At 37.6% G+C, this 22,289-nt stretch overlaps 2 protein-coding genes and 1 pseudogene across 2 annotated transcripts in view; all 3 read right to left on the reverse strand.

Annotated features, from left to right (window-relative positions):
- Positions 1-7,181, reverse strand: part of BPHL (biphenyl hydrolase like) — a 44,009-nt gene extending 36,828 nt beyond the window's left edge. The window contains exon 1 of the mRNA XM_044668195.1: positions 7,093-7,181. Coding sequence (XP_044524130.1) covers positions 7,093-7,181 — 89 coding nt within the window. The remainder of the gene's footprint in view (positions 1-7,092) is intronic.
- A 10,945-nt stretch (positions 7,182-18,126) lies between these two features.
- LOC123254853 lies at positions 18,127-19,941 on the reverse strand (annotated as a pseudogene).
- Positions 19,418-22,289, reverse strand: part of RIPK1 (receptor interacting serine/threonine kinase 1) — a 37,972-nt gene continuing 35,100 nt past the window's right edge. Inside the window, exon 12 of the mRNA XM_044668209.1 lies at positions 19,418-20,252. Within this exon, the coding sequence (XP_044524144.1) occupies positions 19,966-20,252 (287 nt within the window). The 3' untranslated portion in view covers positions 19,418-19,965. The remainder of the gene's footprint in view (positions 20,253-22,289) is intronic.

Raw genomic sequence — 22,289 nt, forward strand, 5'->3', positions numbered from 1 at the left:
TAAACTGAAATATAATTTCCTCTCTTAATTTCTGCTAATTCATTAAGAAAGAAATAACAAATGTATTGTTCACAGAAATGTTTTTATTAAGTGATCGTTTCAGGAAAATTACCCAAAAAAAGATCCCTTGAGAGTAATGGATAATGGAGTTGAATAAATGAGTTCATCTCCTATAGAAAGTCTAGGAAAAAAATTTTAAATGACAGCAATTAACTTAAAATACCAAGTCACTAATTATCTAGTCCACTGAATCACTCATTCTAAGTGCTTTGTACATATAAAGTTAACATTAATAAATGTTTGTTGAATAGAACTGTTTTGAGAACTTAAAAGTCAATATAAATAAAAAGGAAATACTTTACAATAGGCACAAGGACTTTAGAAGCTTCTACAGCTAAATGTAATGGATTAGATAAAGAAAAATGATAGGAAAGATGACTTAAATATTATCAAATTTGCTTTTAAAATTGACATAAAAATGTAAACTAGAAATATGGTACCTTTCCAATACCCAATTCAAGATACTTTAGAGAAGAGATTCTTAGCCTGGAATCCATGAGCTTTTAAAAAGTATCTTGATAACTATATTTTAACATAATTGCTTTTCTTTGTAATTCTAAATACACTGAAAAACATTCTGAGGAGGATTCTATTTAGCACCAGACTGCCCTGCTTTAGAAATAATTTCCAAGCTAAAATGATTATTGAGACTCTGGGTAAATGTTACATGCTATTTAAAATAAAATTAAAGCATGCTCAAAATGATAAACTTTTATTAAGATCAATCCAAACATTTATTAAGCACTATAGAACACTGTACCAGGTCACTGTAGGGAGATTAAAAATTCAAAACAGACAAAGGTTGGTTAGAGGGGTTTGTCATGGTAAGCTAAGGTCACCTCATCAAGTGAGATGGGGTGAAGGAGGAGATGGTGGCAGAATTCAACCAAGTGACAGATGAGGAAAATGAGAGAAGAGGGGAATTCCCAGCTAGTGAATTCATTTTTTTTCTGTAAAATATGAGAGGCAAGGTTCTTAAATAAGAATAGTGAGAAGAGGAGTCATGGGAGGTTTGAGAAGCAATGAAAAGGTATGGAAGAATTACAATGGAGAGATATTAATTTAATAAAGGAAGTATAGTGTGATTGTCTCGCAACATTAAGGGCCCTGTTGAGGTTGTGTGACCTAATTTATAGTGGACTCTGCACCAGAACAGTTGTATGATTTATTCCATCTTTGGTAACATGTGTAGGACTGAATATGGCAAATGGCGGGAGTGATACAAAGCTGAGGCTTAGCATAATTGCCAATATGATAAAGGGGCTAAGGGTTCAAGAGAAGACAGTATAAAATTGAATTGGTTCACCAAGAAGTCAAGGTGGGGAGAAGAGAGTAGATAATGCAGGAGAGATGACTTATGAGAAAATTAAAGGGCTAGAGCAGTGATTCCCAAAGTGGGTGCTGCAGCAATCCAGGGAGCGGGTGATGGCCACAGGTGCATTTATCTTTCCTATTAATTGCTATTAAAATTTAAAAAAAATTAATTTCCAGGGGGCTAAGTAATATTTTTTTTGGAAAGGGGGCGGTAGGCCAAAAAAGTTTGGGAACCACTGGGCTAGAGGAAGGAAGGTCACAGTGTGGACCAAGTAAGAGGACAAAGAGTTTTATAAAGGAAAGCAGTGGAAGAAATAAAAAGTCAATAGATTACTAATTCTTGAGCACAGAGGTACAGGAACAGAGAGGAACCCAATGGTACAGTTTTTGAACATGAAGGTGGGAAATGGTAAGATCAAGGGTCATCTTTGAATGTGGCTGAAGTGGAGAGGAGTAGCTGTAGGTTGAGGAACTGAAGGTTAGGTTATTTGTAAGTGTAGGAGTTGGGTAGAATAGAAAAATTGTGATCCAGGCACCAAATTCATGGAGGAAAGAAGGGGAGTGATGGGGATAGGGAATGCCACTTGCGATAGATATGAATAGCATGAACTTCAAAGGAAGAGAGGAAGGGGAAGAACCTGAAAGCGGCAATGTAGAATAAGTTGAATTCCAACTTTTTCTGCCTCAGTCAGTGAGCCTAGAAGAATGAGGGAAGGTTACAGTACTGGAAAGGGTAGCTGGGGAGGATATGTTAAGGAGAGGGGACAGGAACTTTTTAGCACATAGACAAAATAGGAGAGGAAAAGATTTAAATTGAAGTATGTTGATTATGGAATAAGCATTCCAAAGAGCATAGCAGGAAGGGCTAGGTGGAGTTAGGTTGAAACTTTGGGGTATTATAATTTGGCATATCTAATTCTCCGAGTTATTAATTAAAGTGAAGGAAAGGATATTAGTTTCTAAAAGCTTCAATGATTTTGTTTGTACATTACACATTTTTCTTTTAGACCATCTTCTGAACAAAATGGAAAAAAGTTCACACTAAATTCTCTAGGCAGTGTTTTGTCTATACTATCCAGTGCCTACTACATTATGCTAAAATAAACATCTCATAGAGCAAAACTTTTTTATATTTCTATCAGCTCCTAGCCTTGTATTGGGGGATTATGGATAAGATTGCACAGAAAAACAAATACATTCATAAAATGCTTAATTCAAGTTCCGATCAATCTGATTTTAGGAGCTATTTTACAAATAACAGAAATATCAAGTGAAATCTGTTGTGAAAGATAAAGGGAATGAGACCATATTTTAACCACTATATAATTATAGTAGTCTAAATATTCCTATAACCATAGTTGTACTTAATTTTAAAATCCACTCAAGGGCTATTAAAAGGGAAATACTTTTTCCCCTTTATCCTTTGAGACAGTATATGCTAATATTTTTCTAGTTCTTTCAAAATAGAGAAGTGTCTATCATTTCAAAATTCCTGAATGAGTTCACCTCCCAGAGAAAAAGGTATCAGATGAAGTTGACAAACTAAGAATTGCTTATTTCTCTTTTTAATTCCCCTATTTTGGGAAAATGATTCATCAAAACAAACTAGAAAATGTAGTGGATAAAAGATCAAGACCTCTCTTTGTTAGGTATTTATTGTACTAATAAAACAATCGGGGTGATAAACACCAGGGTAGTAGTATATGCTAGGTCATACTTGACACATAGTAGGCACTTAATAAATGTTTACTGATTGATTGGAATGGATAGAGTCCCGGACTAGAGTCAAGAAAACCTGGGTTTCAATCCTATTTCAGATACTTACTATCAGATACTAATGTGACCCTGGACAAATCACTTAGCATTTCTCTACCTCTATTTCATCTGCAAAATGAGCGTGTTGAACTAGATGGCTTCTAAGATCACTTCCTAAAATCTCTGATCCTATGATCTATGACCTTCCTTAAACTTAAAATGAGATCAATCATTAGTAGGTTGTATACTTTTATCCAAGAGAGGTTGAAGAAATCACTCAAATTTATCAGTCTTTTAAACAAAAAGTTACAAATTTAAACTTGTCGGGGATTAAAGGTATATGTCGTTATGGAATAAAATAAAACTAGTACATATGGAAACTGAGCATGTTAACTTTAGCCTCATTACTAGAATGATCTTTTCATCAGTTAAGCAGCCACAGACTCAGAATAAACAGAACAAAGGTTACTTTGGCTAACCGAGGCATAAAAGGAGTTATAGTAAAACCCTAACAATTAATAAATGTGAAAATGTAACTTTAAGGACGTAACTTGGGAAGTAGTCTTGTCAGCTCTTAGTCCCCAAATATTTTTCTTTATGGTGTATTTTAGGTCTTGGAGATTGTTTCCATCTTTCTAAATGGTATTAAGGGACAGGAAGTTTTCTAAACAGAATAAATATGAGCCAATGTAACTGCAAAAATGTTAATGAGGAGCAATAGCAGGTAATTTTTCTCCAGAGGAATGTTCTTTTTGCTCAGCTATATTCTATCTCTTTTTTGGTGATGTCAGATTGCCATGTTCAGTTTATAAAATTTTGGAATTGAAAGTCACCTTAAAGATGATCTTATGTGTTCCCCTATCAGTTTTATAGATCAGGAAAACTGAAGTTCGAAGAGTTTAGTTTACTCAAGGTCACACAGCCAATAAATTGCCTAGCTATCTCTCCAAGGCAAGTCACAGTAAATATGAAGACAATAGCTATATACGCCTTAAAGGGCTACATAATCAAATACTCAGCTCTCATGGATCACCTCTTCTGAGCTCATGACAATTACTTTTTTTCATGTTTTTTTTTTTTTTTTTAAACCCTTAACTTCTGTGTATTGGCTCCTTGGTGGAAGAGTGGTAAGGGTGGGCAATGGGGGTCAAGTGACTTGCCCAGGGTCACACAGCTGGGAAGTGGCTGAGGCCAGATTTGAACCTAGGACCTCCCGTCTCTAGGCCTGATTCTCAATCCACTGAGCTACCCAGCTGCCCCTCATGACAATTACTTTTTGTCACTGATTTGGTAATTATAGAATGTCTTTTGATATGCTTTGCTAACAGCTTTTCAAGTTTTCATGTCTCATCTTCTTACCTAAATTTTAAGATTCTCCATTTGAGAGCAACGACTTTTATACTTTTTTCTATCCCCCCTCCAATACATGTCTTACATGAAGCAGGCATTCAATACATTTTTGATACTTAGAGCATAATGGAATAAATGATGTATTAGTTAAGAATGGGCATTCTTTCCCTTCTTATACTTTTGGGACTATTAAAAGAATTCTTTTCTTTACTTCAGTTTAAAAGTCACCTATTACAGAAAGCCTATCCTGATGTCCAACCAGCTTCTAGTGCCCTCTCCACCACCCCAGATATTACTTTGTTTATATTTTGCATTTACTCATCTGCTACTTTTTGTTTCCCCCAATAGAATCCTTAAGGGTAGTGCCTTTCCTGTCCAGCACTTAGAAGCACAAAGCAGATGCTTCATAAATATTTCTGTCTGTCCCAAGGGTTTAGTTAAGTTAGTGATTCATTCCAAGCAAATGAATCTTAGTATCTGTTATATAGGTCTCTGTACAGACTGGAAGGTTCATCCAGGTCCACAAACTCTTAAAAGAACCATCAGTTAATAAATTCTCTACACTAAGAAACAGGTCAATGATGGCAAACCTATGGCACTAGTGCCAAAGATGGTACCCAGAGTGCTCTCTGTGGACACCCTTACCCCACCCTGGCCAGGTTCGTTACTAGAAAGGCAGAGAGACTAGGGTGGAGCTCCCTTCCCCTCTCCACTGTACCAGGTGACATTTTTTTTCACATCATCCACCCCTCTGCCCAGTAGCCCAATGGGAGTGCTTTCTCCTTTCTATACTTGCTGAGGACATCCTTCACTTCATCTACCCCTCCACCCAGCAGCCCAATAGGAGTGCTTTCTCCTTCCCCTGTGTGGGATAAGGGGGAAGGCAGAGCACACCCAACACTTTGGGGAGAAGGGGAGGAGCACAGCACCTGTTCTCTAGAGGGGATGGGATGGGAGCACTGCCAACACTCCATCTCTAAAAAGTTCAACATCAATGAGCTATAAGTGATCCAGTCAGGATAAGGCCAACATTCAAATCCTACTTCATCTACTCTCTGGTCATCTAGCCACTCCTAATTTCAATTTCCTCATCTGTAAAATGGGAAGGTGTTTTGCATACCTTAAAGAGCCAAATAAATTGATTTTGGGAAAGACAAGGCAAAAGGCACAATAGATGATAAGATGAATGGATAGTGTAATGGAAATAACCAACATGAACTCAGACAGGTTTCTAGAGATAGAGAAGATAGAAGAGCTTGGTCAGGGTATGATCTATGCTGTCATGAAGAGACAATAGGGCTGAACAAAAACAAATAATTATTAAATTATTACCACAGTATCATTACTAGGAAAAAGGCTGTTAAAAAACTACAATTTCCTTCAAACCTCACTTTTATGTTTAAAATGTCCATTCCACTAGACCAGTGATGGCAAAACTATAACACACATGTTAGCACTGACACACACAGCCATTTTCAATTACTATAAGGCTGCATGAAACATTTGCTATAGTGTAGTATAGACACTCTGTGCACTATAGATGACAATTCTACCTATATTAATTTACCTATTTTGGTTTATTAAATATAGTTATATATTACAATTATAAATTTTTGTTATTTAAACTATAAATATTGCAAAATTATGGTTTTTTTTCAGTGACACACCACCGGAGTTATGCTCGTTTTTTTTGGTGAATTTTGACACAACAAGCTCAAAAAGTTGCCCATCACTGCACTAGATTGTCTTAAATTCTGTCTCTTCCCCAGAGCCTGATACATGATGTTCTACACATTATAGCCTCTTAATGGTGAAAAACCAAAACTTCCCTTCTCCACTCACGTATGGTTAGAAATATCACAAGGCTGAGGTCAATCCCACAAGATGACGTCTCTTTTCCTAACTCATAAATCTAGTGCTAGACTGGCCCTCAGAGTACAACCCTCTCATTTTACAAGTAAAGTGAGGCCCTGATAGCGGTCGTGCTCAAGGCTGCAAGTCAGTCAACAAGCATTTTTTAAGCACTTACTATGTATCAAGCAGTAGCCTGATTGAAAATAACCTAAGTCTCTGCTCCCAAGGAGCTCACAATCTAATATATATAAACAAGCTCTGAATGTCAGCATCTAAACTCCGGTCCTCTGGCTTCAACTCCGGCGAGTTTTTCCCCCCTCGGCACCACCCCTTGCAGAGCTGAGAAATATAGTTAAAATGTACACTTAAGTACAAACAGGGGGAAGGAAGCCACAGAGAAGCATTCAACAGCAGGAGGCAGATGGAATGCGCCCACACAGAGGGGAGAAATGCCGGCCCCTATAGCCCAGAGGTCTTTCAGGATTGGCTGGCCAGCAGCTCACCTTCCCTTCCCGCAATTGCGTAGAGCGGAGAAAGCGGGATTGGGGTATGGTTTCCCCCCCACTCCACCCCGCATGCGCAAGACCCCGGTGACTGCGTACGATGGCGGTCATGAGATGGGGGGAGGGAAATAAATGGGAGGTAGAGGAGGAATTGAATTCTACAAGGCCTCCCTCCTCCCGAGACCTCCCCAAACCCAAAGACTGCATAACCTTTTCCTCACTCCCTCCCATCTTTGGAGGAGGCAGGCGTGTTTACCCGTAGGCGGCAGCAGCCACGACTCGGGGCTTTAGCCAGGAGACGAGGAGCCGCAGCCGAAGACAGGACCGGGTAGCCAGCGCCGCCATGTCTGCTTAGGCTCTGCCTATAACGCATGCGCAAGGCATTCCCCCACCCCACCCCCGCCTCCGTCCACGCTCCACCCCCCAGCCGTTATTTTTCACCACCACCCCTCTAAAACAAGCTTAATTCTAATCCCGCTGAATAAAATAAACTGCAGTTCGGCTGGCCTATCCTCGGAGTTTGGGCCTTTGGAGACTGACTTTTTTCTCTGTAATATTTATCGCTTTAGTAACGACCCGCGATAGGAAGGGGGTGGCAGGAAACGAAAAGACCACGTGACCGGCACTTCCGTAGACTTCTAGATTCTCTAATCTTCCCCAAGCCATCTTCCCGGGGGGGGGGTACTTGTCCTAGAGAAAAACGATTCTGAAAGGATCCCTGTTCCGTTAATTAGAATAATCTCTCCAGGAATTTTTCAATCTAATAAGTGGGCTATGACTTTAACCAAGTGAGTATGCTGTAAATGAAAAGCAGCTTGTTTAGTCCTGCTTCTGTGTGATCCTGGGCAATACATTTAACCTCTAAGCTTGTGATTACTCAAATAGCTGAATTAATTCCTATCTGCATGGGTAAACTGTGTCTTTTCTCTCCCTATTTAAAAGAAATCGCAGGCTTCTACCAGAAGAACGAAGTAAAAAATAATGGGGGTAAAACAGGAAATCTAAATAAAGATTTATTATTAAATTTGAAGGTCCTAAGATTTGATTTTGAGAGGAACTTTATACTGAAATGACTTGCCCTAGATTACTTACATACATAAGAGGTTTATTACCCACGTAGGGTATGTGTATATTAAACATGGGTTTGTCTAAATGTGTAAGATTTGAATAAATACTTAAGAATCTCATTCACCCATCAGCTAGGGTAAATTTGATTTTGTCTGGAGAGCAACAGAATATTGAAGCCTCTAGGCTGGCCTCTTCTCTCTTAAGAGACAGAGATACCAGACTAGAATTATATCCCTTTGTCCCACCTAAATATTGTTAGTCTAAGGGGAATGATTTTTAAGGTCAAACTGTTTTCCTAGCTGTTACCCCTTTAGGAGAAGGAGTACCCCAAACTTATGGCCAAGATTTTTTCCTTCTCACTAAATGCTAGTTATACAAAAGACCACCACAGAATTTATCCAAGCACGTAATAAATAAAAATCAGAGAATATACCAGACAATATCTAGTGAATGAGATTTCCACTAGAAGCAGATTATCTCAGCTGTGAACCTATCTCACCCATTGGGAAATTCCCCAAAAAGTCCAAGAAAACTGGAAATAAAAGGAATGTTGCACCACTGGCTCCTTAACGTGTCTGTTGCTTACCAAAATCTTTTCTTTCTCTTTTCACTTTTCTTCTCCATAGGATCTCTCCACCAATTAGAAGAATCTTATGCAAATATTCTAAGCTTGCACCCCTGGCCACATTTTAATGGGTCTATTATCAATGTGGGTATCTACTCCAGTAATTCAGATTGTAGCCCATCTTGTTCAACTCTTGTCCATGCTCAGTATAGATCCCAAACACTATATAGCTGCTTATGCTATGAAAGTTGGTTGGCTATGTCCTCCTATACTTTACAGGAGCTCCCTTAACATGCTAAGGATTTTCTCTAGATCCCTTATCATTGTGTGAACATACAAACTTTACATAATTATACTTTAAACTTGCTATGTGACTGGCCTAGCTTTTTTTCTGGTCATACAGAATGTATGACATTTTTATATCTCTTCTTTTTTTTTTAAAACCCTTAACTTCTGTGTATTGGCTCCTTGGTGGAAGAGTGGTAAGGGTGGGCAATGGGGGTCAAGTGACTTGCCCAGGGTCACACAGCTGGGAAGTGGCTGAGGCCGGATTTGAACCTAGGGCCTCCTGTCTCTAGGCCTGACTCTCAATCCACTGAGCTACCCAGCTGCCCCTTTATATCTCTTTTGTACAGTTTTTCCTTGCCAGTGTGGAGTAAGCCTGATCGTCGTTACCATGAACCTTTCTACTACCCACTGAGTGACCCTCAACTTTAATTCTTTAATGAATATTCCATTTCTTATAGACATGCAGCATCACTGGAAGTATGTTGTTACAAATATGGGGCTTTGCTGTGGGATGCTCTCAACATTCTGAATTCTATACTTTTTCTTAGTCATCTTTGTCATTGAGCTCTTATGCCACTTCTCACCCTCAGCCTTCCTTCTTCAAAAGAAAAATAAAAACCCTTCCTTTTAAAAATTAGGATAGGGACAGCTAGGTGGCTCAGTGGATAGAGAACCAGGAGATGGGAGGTCCTGGGTTGGAATATGGCTTCTTCCTAAAAGTATGATACAACCCCAGTTGCCTAACCCTTACCACTCTTCTACCTTTGAAATGATCCTTAGTATTGATTCTAAAACAGAAGAAAAGGGTTTTAAAAAAATAAAAACAAAAAATAGGAATAGTCATATAAAACAAATCCTTATATTGGCTGTGTTTGAAAATGCATATCTCATTCTGCACTTCTAATCTATCATTTCTGTGTCAGATATAGTTATATAGTTATGCAAAGATATAGTTATCATTGCATTGAATATCGTTTAATCTCTTAGAGTTATTTTTCTTTACAATGTTGTAGTTATTGTATAAATTGTTCTTCACACTTCATTCTGAATCAGTTCATACAAATCTTCCCAGGTTTTTCTAAATCCATCCTATTTTTCATTTCATTTCATTTTCATTTCTTATAATAATATCCCATTAAATTCATATACTATAATCTGTTCATCCATACCTCAAATTGTATAAATCCACTGTTTCCAGTATTTTGCTACAACAAAAAGTAGTGCTTTGAATATTTTTGCATATATACAAATCTCTTGCGTATCTCTTTTGATTGTTTTCTCTGCTTATAGGCTTTCCCAACTCCACTCCCTACAATTTATCCTCTATACATCCTACAAGATAATCTTCATGAGCAAAGGAGTTAAACTAAGAGCAGGACAGCTAACCAGACTGGCTGAGTTACTGGCTTCTGGTTCCTTTTAAATCCTTCCCTCTCCCCAAATCCTCTTCCCATAGTTCCAGCTACCCAAAAAATCAAAAATATTTCTTTTCACAATGTAGTTAGCAAATTAATATTAGTTAAAAAATGCCATTTCATGCTCAAGTCTCTCCCAGAAACTTCCATTACATACATCACAACTTTAGCTGAGGTAGGCTTTCCATGTTCTTCCACATAGTGAAATTGCATCAGGAGAACATGCAGATGTATTCTGTGCATATGCTAGTTTCTCTTACTTTATAAATTATTTTGTAATTGCAATCATATAGTTACTGTATGCATCTTGTTAAGTATATTCCCAAAGGGCTCATAGGTGGTTTTTGTTTCTTTGCTTGGTTTTTGTTTTTTAAATGATTTCTTTAGAACAACATTAAACATCAAATTGAATTTGCTTTGCAACTATTACATTTAAATACATGAAGTTATAAAATGTTATAACAAAGTTTTGCTCTTTCAAAGTTTTACTAAGTAGATTTATTATGCATGTTTTTTGCCATTTATCCATGCATTCCCATTCACCTTTAAAAATGCTTTATATGTATTATTTAATTTGATCATATTCTGCTATCCTACATTTTTATAGTACTTTAGTTTTCTTTAAAAATAATTATCTCTTCCCTCTTACTGTTCTCTTAACTGAATAATTAAAACAAAAATCCTCACCTCATATCTAGGAATAATCTACATAAATCTTCACATTTAGCACAAGTGGTTTTCAGTGGGATTTTATTCAGGTGAATTCCCAGGCCTTTGAAGCATCTTTATCTCCATCTCTTAAATAAAAATCTTAATCTTTTGTGACATATGGCATGATGGAAGGCTATGTTGTGTATTTAATCTATTTGGGAACTTCTCTAATTTTGGAATAATTCTGTTCAGCATATCAATATATTTATCATATCATCATTCTCTCAATGGAAACATGTTTTCCAGGTCCACTAGAGGTAAGAAAAATCCCAAACATTTTTGAAGTGATTTTTATAATCTGATGAAGATGCCAGTATCTTATAGGTTCACTGAACTTTTTCTGAAAATAGCTTTGGTATAGCCTTCATTGAAAACAGTGGATTTCTTCCATGAAAATTACCCTTTTCTAGTCTTCAGTACTTTTGTCTTGACCATGACAAACAATTTTTTCCCTACCTATGCTTAGTAGTTATTTTTACTGTTTTTACAGCTATTCTTCTGACTAAGAAGTCATGCTTCACTATGGAGGAATTAATAAAAACCCTTTCAACTATCAGATCCTTAGGAAAGGATTTGATAGTTTTTTGATAACTAACAAAAGTTTGTCAGTTCCCAGAGTTACTTTTCATTTTTCTCACTTTACTTGGCACTTTGGTACATTCAATCCTGTTTCATGATGCTTTTGAATAATCACGGAAATGCTTCAATTCCTCATACCAGCAGTTGCTACAAAATCTCTTCTACAACTGAAGCATATATTTCAAAATAACGATAATCTTTTCATGCTTCCTTGAATTAACATTCATTCTTTAAAATAATATTTAAAAATAGCAAAACAGAACACTGGGCCTATGACATAAAATCTAGCATTAGAGTGACAGAGAACCAGCTAAAGGTGGGAAAACTGGCTCATTTTGTTTTTTTCTGGTTACGGTCAGTCTTTCTAATTAGCTTGGACTTAATAGAAGCACACAAATATAAGGAGTGCCATCACAAAATGAAACTATTTCAAAATTACTGCTTGTCCCAAATAATTCACATGTGACTATAAGCTCCTTGAGAGCAGGGGCTGTTTCATTTGTGTCCTAGCTTGCAGCATTGGTGAAGATAAGGCATGCAAACAGAGCCAGCACTCAGGGAGCTGCTCCATTCTCCCTTTTCCCAGAGCCTGATGACATTTTTTTGCATGCCCCAACCCTCTTTCCAGCTGCCCAAAGCAAGCACTTTCTCCCTCAACTCTCTCCTGCAATCCAGGGGCTCAGAGTCGGCTTGAATTTGTCCTCTCGTGACTCAAACTCAAAAGGCTCACCAGTGAGGTAAGGTGCCTAATACATGTTGAATAGTTTGACCTTCTTCCATTCTAGATTTACTAATCTGACTACCACCCTCTCTCTCTGTCTCTCTCTGAGAAGTACACTCTGATCTTATACAGAGGAAGAGTGTATCACCTCACCAAGAGCATTCTAGTTTTTTTTACCTTTTTATAAACAAACCTCCAAAACAATACATCTATATTATGGAGACATTAATACTAGTATTATTTAATTCGTAGTAATAACTACATCATGATAAGATATATGCCAAGTTCTTTGCACCCTTAAAGCACTTAAAATTGTGACTTCTTGGGCAGCTGGGTAGCTCAGTGGAGTGAGAGTCAGGCCTAGAGACAGGAGGTCCTAGGTTCAAACCCGGCCTCAGCCACTTCCTAGCTGTGTGACCCTGGGCAAGTCACTTGACCCCCATTGCCCACCCTTACCACTCTTCTACCTATGAGACAATACATGGAAGTACAAGGGTTTAAAAAAAAAAAAAAGAAAATTGTGACTTCTTGTTTTATTGTGTTTTACTTTTATGAACATTTAGCTTTTCTCCTAGGAATTTGACAGTTCCAAAGCAAGAAGTAAAAAACATAGTTGAAGCATGTATGTATATGTATGTCAGAATGTGCTTGTGATTTGGCCAAAATTCTGTCCCAGCAACCTTTGTGCAAAATTATCAGCATTTCTTTTTTTTTTTTTTTTAAACCCTTACCTTCCATCTTGGAGTCAATATTGTATATTGGCTCCAAGGCAGAAGTGTGGTAAGGGTAGGCAATGGGGGTCAAATGACTTGCCCAGAGTCACGCAGGTGGGAAGTGTCTGAGGCCAGATTTGAACCTAAGACCTCCAGTCTCTAGGCATGGTTCTCAATCCACTGAGCTACCCAGCTGCCCCCATCAGCATTTCTTACAGCTACTTTAGTCAAGAAGCTATGCCAAAGGAACCCTCAGCTTTGTGGGCCACTGTCATTACTTTCCTGATATTTCAATCACTGACACTAATCCTGATTTGCTTTTATGCTACTAATGATTTGACAACTTCTTTACTCCTTAAGTAGTCTTTCTTTCCCCCTCTGTCCCTTGAAGTCATATGAAATAACAAGAGCCCTCAAAATCCAAAACAGAATCAAAACCATTTAAGTCTTATTTATCCCAAAACAGACATAACTAGTTTTAAAGACTGATATTTTAGGAATATTTGTTTTGATTTAAAGTTTAAAATTCTATTAAATTGTATTCCTATTTCTGGTGATTTTATTCACAATCACAAGTCTTAAGGGGAGCATTCAATGATAAAATTAAGTCCTTATGTAATAGAATGAAAAGAGCACAGGCTCTGGAGTCAGGATACCTGGGTTCAAGTTCCACTTCTTATACTTGCTACCTGTGTGACCCTGGGCAGTTTCTTAACTTCCTGATTTCTCATGTGTAAAATGAGGGACTTTGACTACATGACCTCTTAGGTTCCTTCAAGTTCTAGATCTATGATTTTGTAGACTTGCATTGGGTAACTTCTCCTACATTTTCTAATTTACTTGTCACTTCTGTTTAAATTTTCTGACTCACCTCCTTGTGATCACTTTCAGAACTGATACTGTAGGTAGTTGTAGAAGTCTTCAGATTTCTTCCTTTTAACCTGAGATTTCAAAGTGAACTCTCAAAAGCAGAGGGTGAATGTCAGCAGGTAGCGTGGTATATACCAGTGATGGGCAAACTTTTTAAAGAGGGGGCCAAAGGAAAGGAAATGCTCATCTGTCGGTCTGTTTCTAAGGCATCTCATTTGAACTTTCATTGTGTTGTATCCTATTCATTGTATTCATCAGATTAGGAATAATCTTGCAGCTGGATAGAACATTTCAGGGGGCCGCATGTGGTATCATTGGTATATACTAAAAGAAAACCGGATCAAGTACCAGAAGACATGGGCTAAAGGCCTGACAAGTCCTGAAATCTTGGGAAAGAGGATCTTAATTTCCATATCTGTGCAGGGAAGAGATTAGACTAGACCAGTGATGGGCAAACTATGGCCTGTGGGCCAGATTGGAGGGGGGGCCCTGAAATGTTCTATTTGGCCACACGACTTTATTCCTAATCTGACAAATACAATGAATAGGATACAATACAATGAAACTTTGAAAGAGTTACCTTAGAAACAGACTGACAGATGAGTATTTCCTTTCCTTTGGCCCCCTCTTTAAAAAGTTTGCCCATCACTGGCCTAGACAATATCTCAATTTCCTTCTTTTTATAAAGTTATATGAGTTTATGACATAAACGACAGGAAGAGGCCAATAGGAGAAAACTTTTTTAAAATTAAAAATGAAGAAAAATTAAAAGAATATTAAAAATATTCAGAAGCTGATAGGTATAAAATGTTTTACAATTATTATTACTCATTTTGTCATAACAACATGAGAAGTCGAGATGACATTTGTAATAGAATTCTTCAGTCTCATTTCAGTAGTAATATGATAAGTAGTGTGGTGCAGAGGACAACCTTACAGTCAGACTTCTGGGTGCAAGTCCTGTCTCTGACGTGTCCTGGTTGTATGACTCTGGGCAAGACATTTCCCCTTTCATTCCCTAGACAACTCTTTCAAACTATTACAGATAAGTTGTAGATCTGCTTTCATAGGAGAATGAGAGTGCCCTATACCAATGAAATCCATAAACTAGAAATCCCTGCAATTCCACTCTTTTCCCAGGTTCATTGGATAATATCAGAATGGAACCTTGAAACTTGTAGTCTATTGTGGAATTAGGTACCCATCCTCCCTCTACAACAGGGGTCTGCAACGTATGGCTCTCTAGACATATCTGGCTCTTTTGAGGGCCAGATATGGCTCTTTCTGCAGGAGCCATAAAGTCAATTTTTTTCAGGCACTGTTACAGGAGCGCACACTGTGAGCACTGTACGGCTCTCATGAAATTACATTTTAAAAAATGTGGCGTTTATGGCTCTCACGGCCAAAAAGGTTGCCAACCCCCACTCTACATTTTGAACTGATACTAATTTTTATTAGATGCAGAATATTTGAATCAGGTCAGAGTTAGACCATATAGTAGAAAATCTCCACAGACCTTGCCTTTTTTTTTTTTAATACACTAAACTTGTGAGAAAGTATGGAGATGAGGAAAGCACAAAATTAAAAATTTGATTTAAATTCTCCAAATTTCTTCAGTCAGCTTGCTTTATTTGCTCAAGCAAAACACTAAGCATTTAGATGAATGGCATATTTGAATGCATAATTTTGTGAAGAATTGTAAAGCAATTTATTATTGTTCAGTCATATCTGATTCTTCACTTATAGACCAAAACACCAATACTGTCCGTGGAGTTTTCTTTGGGAAGATACTGAACTGCTTTGCCATTTTCTTCTCCAGTGAATTATGGCAAACAGAGGTTAAGGGACTTGCCCAGTATCACACATCTAGGAAGTATCTGAGATGGGATTTGAAATCAGGTCTTCCTAACTCCAGGCCAACTCTCTAAACCCTGAGCCACCTAGCTGCCTCCCACTCCTCTCTAAATGTACTTTTCTCTCTAACTTTCATTATTTTTAACTTCACCTATAGCAGTGATGGCAAACCTATGGCACAGGTGCCAAAGATGCCACGCAGATCACTCTCTGTGGGCACCCCTCCCTCCACCCAAAGTTAATGACTAGAAAGGCAGAGGGACTTGGGTGAAGCTGCCTTCTCCACCATGCCTGATGACATTTTTTTCACATCCCCGCCCCTTTGCCCAGCAGTCTTAATGGGAGGGCACACGGGATAAAGTGGGTGGCTCACAGGGGGCAGAGCTGGAGGGGAGCGGAGTGCTTGGGCCACTCCCCTGCCCCTCTACACTTGCGGAGAACATCCCTCACTTTCCCCGACCCTCTGCCTAGCAGCCCAATGGGAGCGTTTCCTCCCTCTCCTGTGTGGGGTAAGGTAAGATAGGGGGAAGGGCTGGCACTCCGTCTGGAGGGGTTGGGGGAGATGGGCCCCGGCACTCTTTCTCTGAAAAGTTTGCAATCACTGACCTATTGCCATTTTTCTTATTGGTTGGTTCTAAGGAATTTATGGATATTCTTTTTTTATATAAAATATTTTATTTCCATGACTTTCTTCCCCCTTAAAAATTAAGTTAAAAAATGGAAGGCAGGGGGCAGGTGGGTAGCTCAGTGGATTGAGAGCCAGGCCTAGAGACGGGAGGTCCTAGGTTCAAATCTGGTCTCAGAAACTTCCCAGCTGTGTGACGCTGGGCAAGTCAGTTAATCCCCATTGCCTAGCCCTTACCACTTTTCTGCCTTGGAGCCAATACACAGTAATGACTCTAAGACAGAAGGTAAGGGTTTAAAAAAAATGGAAAGCAAAACAAAACAGTGCTCTACAAATGATAAAATTTCAGACTGTTTCTGGATATATCCAAGAAAAAAAACACACATGTTTTTTCACTTTTTAGGAAGTTTGCTGAAAAGAGAGACTAAGGGGAGGACAATTTTTAATTTAGAAGTATTCTCATACAATTCTCACCAACTTTTAAGTCAAAATAAGAAATGAAGTTCTTTAAATGCTTTTTAAGTAAGGTCCTTCTCAGATTTGAAATTTATTATTTCTATCAAAAAGCTTAGGTCCCTTTGAACACAGTACAGATATAGACCAAATAACTGGGCAACTGAAGTTTCAAACAGTGGAAGATAATAAATGTCCAAAGAATCCATATATACACATGTTTATATCAACATTTGAACAAGAGTTTTATTAAATTGGTCTAGAACTGGACAACATAAGGAACTCAATTAAAATAATTAAATTAGTTTTGAACTCTATTTTGAAACTGACTGAATTTCAGTTGAAATAAAGAAATAAGCATATCCATTGAAAATGAGAATTTCCCTTTATGCCTTCTCTTTGAAGATCCAAAAAAGTAACTGCATTCAGCCATTTAACTTTGTGGTTTTAAAAGGTATTTTTATGAGCAGAGAACATCAATTGATTTGGCATAGCTTAGTATTTTATGAACAGAGAACATCAATTGATTTGGCATAGCTTAGTATTTTATGAACAGAGAATATTTTTATGAACAGAGAACATTAATTGATTTGGCATAGCTTAGTACTTACATATACCTGACATATCTTTAGACAACCAAAAGAAGCCTGATCAAGTTGTCAAAAAAACCAACCATAAACAAACACTTATATGGGTCAACTGATCTATTTCCAAGGCTTAAAAATAAATTCCACCCCCTAAAGTCTGAATTTCTAGCAATGAAAACAAATATTTTTTTATTTGAGACTTGAGGTCCAAATCAACGAAACATAAAATCATCATTTCACAATTGTTCTAATTAGTTCACCTTCTTTCAAATGTTTCTTCTTGAGTAGCAGGTTTTTGAAAAAATGCTTAAGATATATATAGATCCAAATGTCAAGGGGAATTATGCTAGTAAACTTTCCTGATAGTTTTTTGCTTTAACTGAGAAAGTCTGTAAGAATTCATATCTTTTATAATGGGATCTGAAAACAATACTTTTTTTCATACAACACATACTCTCACATACATTCCTAACAATTTTCCTGCATATGTACTGCATAGACTAACTTCATAAAGTTGGAAAATATAGTAACCTGCGTATAAGACAGTACAAATTGAGTTGGCCAGGGAAAACATGTTTAAAGCATTATTAGATACAAATGTAATTTTTGTGAACATTTGCATAATATTCAACCATTTTCCTCAAATTAAAAACTGTGTTATAGAAATGTTCTTATATATGGATACAATTTCCCCCTCATATCACATAGAAAGGAACTTGAGCGATCATTTACCAAGTTTGCTTTCTACTGTATGCAATAGAAATACCTCCTGTAGATCAAAAGAATGCCATTTACAGAATGCCACTGTAGTGGCAAAACTATAAATAAGGTGGATCATTATGTAGATATCACTCTAGTCTGGTATTAACAGTTGCATCTTAGTTATGGAGAACAACCTTGGTCCATTAACACATATAATTGAGAACAGCAGCCAGGAGTCTTTCAGTCAAGGTACACAGCTGAAAGGATTAATAATCACTCTTCCCATTGGTTTCTGTAGGCCAGTCCTTTAGCTATAGAAATCTGACACCAATTAAATTCTGGCATTTTACAACTACTGGATGAACAAGATGCTGAAAGCCATTACTATAAAGCACACTGCTACATAGGGACTTGCGGTCACCGATTCTGGCACACTTCCAAAATATACTCAACAATCCAGTTTTATTTTTGTCCAAGAGGCTGGGAGTCAAGGATCAGATGTATGCACAGGTATATTTATATAAGCAGCAAAATGACTGTTAGTAGGCTCTGAAAGTTGAAAATGGCAGACACAGTGAGACCTCAGCTACCCACAGCCACATCACCCTTCTGGGGGCAATAGCTGGATATTCTTACCAAAAGCAGGCTCTCCTTTTTTCAACTCTGAATATCTCAAATGGACTTAAGACAATTGTCTTTAGTGCCTCACTCTGTTTTATTAGGCAAAATGAGTAAACAAGACAAAAGGAGTTTATTGTAGCATACTGACAGAGCAGCATTGGGTACTTCCTACCCCAAATTCAAACTTCCACTGTTTTTATAGACAGGAGCAAACAACTCCCATATGAGGAGAAGACAGTCTTGACTGATACCATTTCAAATGGAGAATTCAGAAATAATGAATCCTGAGGATTATAAAAAATATGGTTAAAGCTGATCCCAAAAAACAATGGTTATGGGACAGTGAAAGCAAGATATGGTTGCAAAAGCAATTTTCTTGTTGTGGCTATATTTAATAATTCACAAGATTGATATGTACTGAAACCTTCAATAAAAGAATTGATTTGGGGCTACAATCTCAAGGCAAGAAACAAACTTATTTTAACTCTTTCTAAAAAGGGGCACATCCTTTCATCTACCCTCTGAGTAAGTAGATTGTTTATCTACCAAGTTTCCAAAAAACAGGTAGACAGCAGTTCTCACACATTTGTAACAGCAGGAAAGGGATCCTATAGATAGGTTACAATACAAGGAAGATCAATGAAATATGTACAACGTCATAACTTGTAGGAAACAGGTTTACATATTGTGCTACATTTTTAGAATCAGCAAAATTAGGCATGAATATCCTTTCCCAAGAATCTTGTATTATCTATGTGGAAACAGATGTTACTTTCAATAATCTGTTAGTAGGCTCTGAAAGTTGAAAATGTGAATTCCTTGATTTTCATCGGTTAATTTGCAAATTAATGTATAACCCTTAGCCCTGGCAAACTGAAGAAGTCTCAGGGTTCCTTCCAATATGCATCTTTGTGTATTCTTTATATTATCTGCTTTTCTTTCCCCCTGCCCTATGTTTTCGTGTCAAAAGTTTCCCTCCACAGATTAAAAGACCCATGTTTCTTTATGTTGTGCTGGATGCAACATCAAATGAGGAGACATGATTAGTGTCACTTCAACTTCTCATCCATTATAGCACCATTAAGGAAATGAGATTAATGCTAAAGAGATGAGGTCATTGCAGGTTCGAGATGCCCTTTCCCGTGGGCAGGCAGACAAGTATCCAAAGGCCAGGCAAGATGGAAAGATGGGGTCACGCAGACAAACTTGGCAGTAATGGTTGATGTGATGCCTTGAATGAAGCTGGGCAGGTAAAAGACTGATCACAGAGAAATGTCTACAGACTATGTACTTTACATTGCGTTGCATAGTTAAAAGAAGTATTTACATGCATTTCTTCCAGTTTATACCCAGCAGGCTAGTTCTGGTTTGCAAATATCAAAATATTCAGAAGGTCTATTCTCTGGCATTTGAAAAGAGCTCTGGCTAGCTTTCCAACTGTGGCACCCTTGTTGCCTTCTCTCATTAGCCACTTCTGGAGCATCTGGAACACCTTTTCTTTCAGTCCATCTCGATCATAGTCATGGTCAATTTCATCAATCTGGGATTCAGTGAAGCCCAAACTGCGGGCACATTTTTTCCAATTCCTTCCAAGATTCTCTCTTACAGGGTCCAGGTGTTTATCAAGTACGCCAGTGGTATCTCCTACCAAAGTAAAAAAAGAGAATTATCTAGATAAAATGTTCCAAAAATCAAATTCTCACACCTCTTAAAACTGATAATAATTATGCTCAGGTCAAGGGAGGGGGCTGATCTAGTTGGTCTCTGGAATTCCTTACAGCTTAAATTTAGCATTCTCTGATGCTGTGTGCTGCGGATATAGTTTTATGTTGGAAGAGAGAAAGAAAATGCATTTTTTTCCTAGATTCTCTCTTTGAAACTCAGAAAAATCTTGAAATTTACCTTCTCCTGGATATAGAGGAAAAGAAAAATGCTTTTACTGATCTCTAAGTTGTCCTTTATATATCTGTTTGTACATGACTGCTTGCATTTTGTCTCTTCCATTGAGCTTGGGAGCTCCTTGAGAGAAGGGACTGTTGCTTTTCTTTGACTCCCCAATGCTAACAAGCACAGCACCTCATTGAATAGGTGCTTCATAAATGCTGGTTGACTTGACTTTCTTCCTGACTTCCTTTTCTACCTAACTGAATAAATAAGTCCTGACCACTACTGTCATCCACTCTTTACTTCTTTATTCCCACCTTGGCTATTCTCTTATCTAAAAGACACATAATAGAGTCAAATAGTTAGGAAATGACATCTGTATGGTCTAGGCAAGGTCTGAAAATTGTATTTCCTACACAAGCACAACAGATATTGTGGGTTTTTTTTTTTAAATTAACTAATTCTTTTCCTCTCTTCTTCCATCCCTGCCTCCTGTAGTTGATAAGCAATTCCACTGGGTTATGCCTGTATCATTGTTCAAAACCTATTTCCATATTATTAATATTTGCAATAGTGATCATTTAAAGTCAAAATCCCCAATCATATACCCATCAAAACATGTGATCAGATAATTGTATTTTAAAAAAATATATATTGAATGTTTGTGGCATGCTGTGCTGAACGAGTCTATCAGCTTTGCTTTTCTAATAGCATATACTCACATTGTGTCTGTCACATTTAGATAATTCTCACAATATTTCAAAATTTTTCATTATTATTATATCTGTTATTTTGATCTATGACCAGTGATCTTTGATGTTACTTTTGGAACACAACAAACTGAAAATTTTAATTGATAAATGTTCTATGTGTTCTGACTGCTCTGTTAACTAGCCCTTCTTCATTTCTCTCCCTCTCCTCTGGCCATTGAGATACAACAATATTGAAATTAGGCCAATTAATAACCCTACAAGTAAAAGGAAGAGCCAATCATGTGGCAGATTCATCGATGACTTATTTTAAGAAATTGCCACAGCCACCCCAACCTTCAGCAACTACCACCTTACTCAGTCAGCAGCCATCAGCATTGAGATAAGATCCTTAACCTCACAATAAGATTACTACTCACTGAAGGCTCAGGTGCTGATTAGTATTTTTTAGTAATAAAGTTTAGTTTTAGACACAATATTATAACCCACTTAATAGACTAAAGGATAGTGCAAATATAGTTTTTATATGCACTGAGAAACAAAAAAATTAATTAATGGGACTTGTTTTATCTCGCTATTCACTTCATTTATTTATTATGGTGCTCTAGGACTGAACTCATGCTATCTCTGAAGTATGCCTATATATCAGGGGTCAGCAACTGTATGGCTCTCGAGCCATATCTGGCTCCACCTCCCAACTGGCCAGTCGGGGCAGATCCCCAGGATGTGCCCCAGGGGGCCCTTCAGCCCCGCCCCATATTCCAGCACCTTCTGCCTCCATCCTCCTCCTTCCGCAGGCGTTTATGGCTCTCAGGGCCAAAAAGGTTGCTGACCTTTGCAATATATGATGATACTCTAGAGGCTTTTAGCCTTCACTGTAAATTGAATTCACAAAATACGTGCTATATAAAGTAGAATTCTTTGATATTAGTAACATATGTATTTAGAAAAAAGGAATATTAAAAAAATATCCCTTATTCTTCACTCTCCTTGCCCATTATAATGTTGTGTTCTAAGTGACTGCCTACCTCACTTTCCCCCTTGTTTCAGCTCTAGAGCCATTTGTGACATAAGGATCCCCTTAGGG

The sequence above is a fragment of the Gracilinanus agilis genome, chromosome 1 (assembly GCF_016433145.1).
Source record: "Gracilinanus agilis isolate LMUSP501 chromosome 1, AgileGrace, whole genome shotgun sequence".
Taxonomy (NCBI): Eukaryota; Metazoa; Chordata; class Mammalia; order Didelphimorphia; family Didelphidae; genus Gracilinanus; species Gracilinanus agilis.